The following is a 6,000-nucleotide window of genomic DNA, read 5'->3' on the forward strand; positions in this document are numbered from 1 at the left end:
AATAAATCTCTGAAGGTCTCCCAGAATGTGAGAACAGTGTAATTCAACTGAAGTAGCAGCATGACCTTGGATCTGATGCTTGGGAGGGGGAGAGGCAACACATGGAGGGAGACTAGATGAAAGATAAAATCTTCCCCTGCAACCTCGACAAGTTTAATGGAAGTTATTGGGCTCCTTAGCTTCCGTGGGCTTTATCACCAGTGCCAGTGCTCTCAGTAGCTCATGGTCAGTTTGACATGCTGCTGTTAACTCCCTTGTTGTGATGCACATGGGGTCATCTCGCAGCTCACCTGGTGCCCTGCAAAGCAAGCGCTGCATGGCCTCAGGCTGCGAGCATCTCTGCAGCTTTGCCCAGAGAGCTCCCAACAAGCTTAAATGGAGGCCAACAGACTGAGCCTCCCTATCAGCTTGTTGACAAAACTAGGAGCTGAAATTCTTTTGAATAACAAGTAGTTTGACACATACACAAGGGCGTTTGACACCTCCACAAACCAGACCTCAAGTCACTGTGGTATAATCCCTCCTGTGCAGACAAAGCAGCAAGGTCTCATTCAAGAGACTGTACAACCCTGCAGCAGGCCAAGTCAGGGGAAATGTGAGCCACCACCTTTGTTTGCATCGAAATGTAGAAGTTTACACGGGGCCAGGATTTCAGTCCCAATCCACTTTGCAAAAAAAAAAAAAGAAAGGAGGTCACAAGGCTGCTCCCTAAAAGCATCCAAAGCTTTCAGCAATGCAACACCAGTGCTGCTGGCTGCACCGACCTACAGAGAAAATTGGGTGGCAGACAAAGCTTTGTGAGCAATGCCGGAGGCACTGGGGGAAGGAGGGGGTAAAGGAAAAAGGCCCCTGGGGCACTTTTAGAGCCCAAAGGGAGCCGGAGGTTGTGCCTTGGCCAGCACAGCAGCCTGGCATGGCTGGTGAGGAGGCTGCCAAACCTTGCAAACTCTTTGATGCGTCTGCAGGTCCTCCCTCAGGGCACCGACGTGAGGCTTGGGTACAAACAGGGAGCTCTTAAGAATTTTAATCAGGTTTTTATTACTCCTTAATTGGTCCTTTCTTTAATAAAAGCACCTTATTAAAGGAAACTGCTGTGACTGCAAGATTCCTTTTATAGGCAAATGCTGCAGCTCTCAAAGGGGAGGGAGGGTGGGAAGAACTGACCGAAACCATAACTCCAAGGGGAAGAAGGGGAGTTCCTATGCCATTATCTCCACCAACATCAGCTCTTAAGCTTTAAACAGAAGAGAGAGAAGTGGCAGTGACTTGTTACAGCCCCAAGCCCAGAGCTGTGATGGGAACTTGGGGCTTTGGCAGCAACCTAGCAGCAAACCTAAGCGAAGCAGGAGGTCTGCAAACATCGCTAAGAGGCTGTGAGAAAAGTCAGAACGGGGCCCTGTTAATTACAAGCCTGGAAGCCAACACGCAAGTGCCTAAAGAAAGGACAGCTTGAGCTACTGTTGCTCTCCAGAGTGGCCAGAACAGGCACCTGAGTGAATTTATGAGACTGTGGGGTTATTGGAAAACCGTGGAAAGCAGCGTCTGGCCCTCAGCCCAGATTGCAAGGGGCTTAAAAACGCAGCTGGAATCAGCTTCCAGCAGCAGTAGCAGCCCGAGAGGAGGAATGTGTTATCCCCAACAAGACGCGTCTGGGGTCTGGCCTCCTTTTCCCACGTGCCCAGGGGCTTTCCGAAAATTAAAAGGTTTTCCTGTGTTCTGCATCTCTTTACTGTGTCAGTGCACTGAGGGTTTCCCACACATCTACTCGCTCTCTTTTCCATCCTCTTCCCCAAGTGTCAGGCACAGCAGCCAGAAGGAGGAGAAGGAGCTGTCGGTGTTCCCCTGGTTTCACCCTGTGGGACAGCCCCAGTGAGGCTGGCTGCATGCAAGGAGCACAGGAAAAAAAAAAAAAAAAAAAGTCTTTTGGAGTACAGGATCCAGCTGAAAGAAGATTTCATCACTTCCAAACCTGCTAGGGCCAGGCTGCTTTTTGACAGAGTGCTTTTGAAGATGTTCCAGGACCCAAAGGCAAGACCTTAGCTACTAGCTCCTAAACCAGACCTTCACCTTCTGGTCTGAGGATCTCAGCATATCCATCTCTTCCCTCTGTCTTCACAAAACATTCATGAATGATTTTTACCAGGCATTTATGTCAAAAGATAGCTAGCAAGATCCCTGCCACCTCACTACTGCATGGGCTTCACCATCTGTGTAAGATCTCCACCACTTGACACCATCACAGAACCCCTTTGGTGTCCCCAGGCCCCCTAAAAGCCCATTATTCAAAAAGCTCCAATAAATAATTCTCCAAATCATGTTCACAGAGTGCATTTGGAAGTGGAAATTGTTTGCACCATGGTGGGATGCAAACAGCTGAAGCAAGCAGATGCAGGAAAGTCACCACAAGATGTGACATGGCAAAACAAGGAGCAAAGCCCTAACCAGAGCTGCACCCTGGATGCAGGCTCCCGCGTTGGGAAGAGGCGGGGAGCACTTGCAAGAAGGAGAAGCAAATTCCTAACGCAATTCCTATCCATCTCCCAAAATGGGAGCACAGATGCTTGGGCTGAATGGGAGCACAGTCAGCCTGAACTATTTTTAACCGGTGCAGAGGAAGCGTTTACTTTTCATTGCTAAAGGAAGCAGTGGGGAGACAAAGCAGCCGTCAGTAGGGCCGAATTTACTCCCTTGATGGGTGTGTGCCGAAGTATTTAAAGCCCCCCAGCCCCAGCTGTAATTCGCCTCCTAATCTGCTCACAGCTGCGCAGGGTCATGTAGCGCAGCAGCTGAAAGGCACTTTTGGTTCATGCTCTCTAGGTTGCTCCAGCCTGCCCTGGAGGATTCTGCCTCGTGGTTTCCCTTCCAGTTAACAGGTGAAATGTACTGCCGGCATAAATAAGCACCAACCCATAGGTTCCCTTACATTTAGCTGAAAATGTACACTTGAGCATCACCATTCCCCCTTTTCTCCCTGAAATATCAATGATGGGAAAACTGGTGCTCTCAGGGCATCCCACGGACTGGGGTCATGCCCGTTGTGCTGCTGGCCAGGTGGCAAAACAGCAGCTCGAACTTTGCACATGGGTGGTCGGGCAGCTCGTGGGGGGAAAGGCTGGGTTTGCTGCTCAGCTCCTTCCCAAGCAAGCCACCAGAGCTGCTGCTGCCGCACGTAAATATTGTGCCTTGCAGGGATCCACAGGAGACGCGAGCGATGACGCATGCCCCGTCCACCCTGACCTAAAGGGGTGCTTAAAAGGTTCTCAGCTACTAGTGGAAACCCCCAGCTGCATAAAGCAAGGTCTGGCACTAACAGAAAGAAGTCTCCGAGTTCCACTTTCGGAAGCGTGGATGCACATCCAGAACAGGCACACACATAACTGCAGGCTGCTCCCCACTGCCAAGGAAGTGTTTAGTAAAAGCCTGCCTTTATTACAAACACTGCAGCCCCATAAAGCTCAGAAACCACTGGCAATGGGCACCAGTGGACTTCCCATGCTAAAAATGTACTTAAGGGAGGATCGCCTAGAGGGTGAATTACTTGTGGTGGTCTCCCCTGGGAGGAGAAAGAAGAACTTCATTCAGCCTGCTCTGAGGCAGGTGCTGGCATGGCTCAGTTAAACCATGCCCTCAAGAGTCTTTTGTGTTACCCCAGCAGCTACGAAGGGAGCTTTGGGCAATTAGTTTAGCAGATGTTTTTGTTGCTGTGTGGAGCTGGGAAAGAACAATGCCCCAAATCTGCCATGGTCAAGACAAGGGCACAGCTCTCACTACCTGAGATGAGCACAGGAGCAAAAAAGCAAAGCTCTATTCCCAAACGTTTCCACCTGAAGTCAAGGTATGGGGTCTGCAAACAGCAAAACCTGGTCAGAGCAGGACAGGAGAACAGACAGGGCTGGTTCCCAACCTGCTGCTCATGGACAGGTTGATACCAAGCTTAGCTCAGGTCCACAGGAAATTTAAGAGCCAACACAGAAAACAGAACATCTCCCCAGCAGTGTGTAATTTGGCCAGTGACGCCTCCAACGGAACAGAATAAGAATCACTGGGTCACAGAATGGCTTGGGTTGGAAGGGACCTTAAAGATCACCCAGCCCCAACCCCCTGCCATGGGCAGGGACACTTCTCACCAGACCAGGCTGCCCAAAATCCAGGTTGGCCAAAGCAAGTATAGATACATACATACGTTTACAAATGATATGCAAATGCCTGTGCCCACTTAGAAAACTGGAGAACAAGTAAATCCCTTACCCGGTTGTCCTCTTGAATCTCCCAGTCACTGGAGAAGCTCAGGGCATGCTGCGCCTGCGAGCAGTTGGAGAACTGGAAAAGGCTGGCAAACATCCTCCGGTTCTCCTGCGTGTCCGGGAAAATCGCCTCCTGGAAGTTCACGCCGTGCGGCAGGAGGATGTAATTCTCATCCATGCTGAAACACAAACCACGCGGGCGGCCCGCTGTGAGGCTGGATTTTGGTTTCTCTCCTGCAGAAGTCACCCTCCTGGCTGAAACAAGTGCCACCAAAAGTTGCACGGACAGGCGGAGTGTGGCTCTCCTGGCACTTGGCTGCCAACTTCCACCCCGGGATATTTGGCCAGACAGCAGCAGTACGGACCTAGCACTGATATCTGCTGCTCTGTGATAAAAACGAACCCCCGAATCTACACGGCACGTCTGTGTTTTGGCCTTGGGTTCCTACTGAACATGCATTGCCTTGCCCTTGATCCCCGGGTTTAAGGACTCCTTCAAGCAGTCAATAAATAACTTGTGTAAAACGTGCTTAAAGACACTGCCTCCGAGCGAGCACTGGACAGCATCAGAATGTGTTTTGCTACACACCCAGTGTAAGAATATACCAAGGATTTCGAAACAAGCCACTGAGTAATATTTCGCAAATGCTTCTGGATTGAAAGGTCACGGCGAAGCCTTGTTCCCACATCGCGGTTTATTTTTCTTATTCTTTCGATCAGCCCGGGGTCGGGATTTGGCCGGGGTTGGGGAGAGGCGGGAGAAAGCCTCCGGGTGCGTTATTTGGGGATCGCTCCCAAACCCCGGAGCCAAACTTCGCAGAACAGGCGGCTGGCCCCGCTCCAGCGCCGGAGAGCAGCCCTGCCCTTAAAATAAATAAATAAATAAATAAAAATAAAAATAAAAATAATAAAAACCCGAGGGCAGCGGCTCAGCCTGCATCGGGAGCGCATTGCTGGGTTCTTCTGCTCTGGGTCGGTTTTGGGGTTGAAGGATGGGATGCTGCGACCCCCCCCACCCCCTCCGCCTCCCTGGTCCTGGAGCATCCCCTCCAGCAGCGGGACCCCCCCGGCCCCCCAACCCCGGCACTCACCGGAGGAAGAAGAAGTAGGAGTAGCCCTGCAGGACGGTGTGCGAGTGGCAGGAGAAGTATCCGAGGCCGGTGAGGTTGAGCCGGGAGCCAGCGGGCACCTCCAGCATGCTGCCCCACGCCTGGTCGCACAGCAGCTCGATTTCGGCCGAATAAAAAAGCCCCCCCGGGCCCTGCTGGGAACCGGGTGAGGCGGGGGGGTCCCTTTGCCAGGGCAGGTAGTTGTAAGCCCCGTAGGGATCGGGATGGAGAGCCAGCACCCGAGCGTAGACGATGATCGCCGCCAGCTCGGCTCGGCAGCCCTCGCTCAGGGGTCGCCACTCGGCCGGCAGCTGGCAGCCCCCCCCGGCCCCAGCTCGCCCCCCCAGCCCCAGCGCCAGCCCCAGCAGCAGCAGCGGAGGCAGCGGGGGTGGCATCGCTGGGGGGGGGCCGTGCCGGCTGGGGGGGGGTATGGGGGGATATGAGGGGCAAAGGGGGGGTGAGGAGGTGGGGGGGAGAAGTGGGGAAAGGGGGGGGTCTGGGGGTGTTATCTGGGGGGGGGGGGGAAGGTGGAACCCGAAAGGATCCTAAACTTGGGAGGGAGAAGGGCTGGGGGGGAAGGAAATGGAGATGGGGGGGGGAGACGTGGGAAAGGTGGCACCCAAAAAAACCCTGGGGGGGAAAGGTGG

At 53.0% G+C, this 6,000-nt stretch overlaps 1 protein-coding gene across 1 annotated transcript in view; it reads right to left on the reverse strand.

The window, feature by feature from the left end:
• CCDC3 (coiled-coil domain containing 3) overlaps window positions 1-5,792 on the reverse strand; it is a 39,911-nt gene extending 34,119 nt beyond the window's left edge. The window contains exons 1-2 of the mRNA XM_040547436.1: window positions 5,336-5,792; window positions 4,249-4,423 (exon numbers count right to left, since the gene is read on the reverse strand). Coding sequence (XP_040403370.1) covers window positions 4,249-4,423; window positions 5,336-5,748 — 588 coding nt within the window. The 5' untranslated portion in view covers window positions 5,749-5,792. The remainder of the gene's footprint in view (window positions 1-4,248; window positions 4,424-5,335) is intronic.
• Window positions 5,793-6,000: the final 208 nt, after the last annotated feature.

The sequence above is a fragment of the Cygnus olor genome, chromosome 1 (assembly GCF_009769625.2).
Source record: "Cygnus olor isolate bCygOlo1 chromosome 1, bCygOlo1.pri.v2, whole genome shotgun sequence".
NCBI lineage: Eukaryota > Metazoa > Chordata > Aves > Anseriformes > Anatidae > Cygnus > Cygnus olor.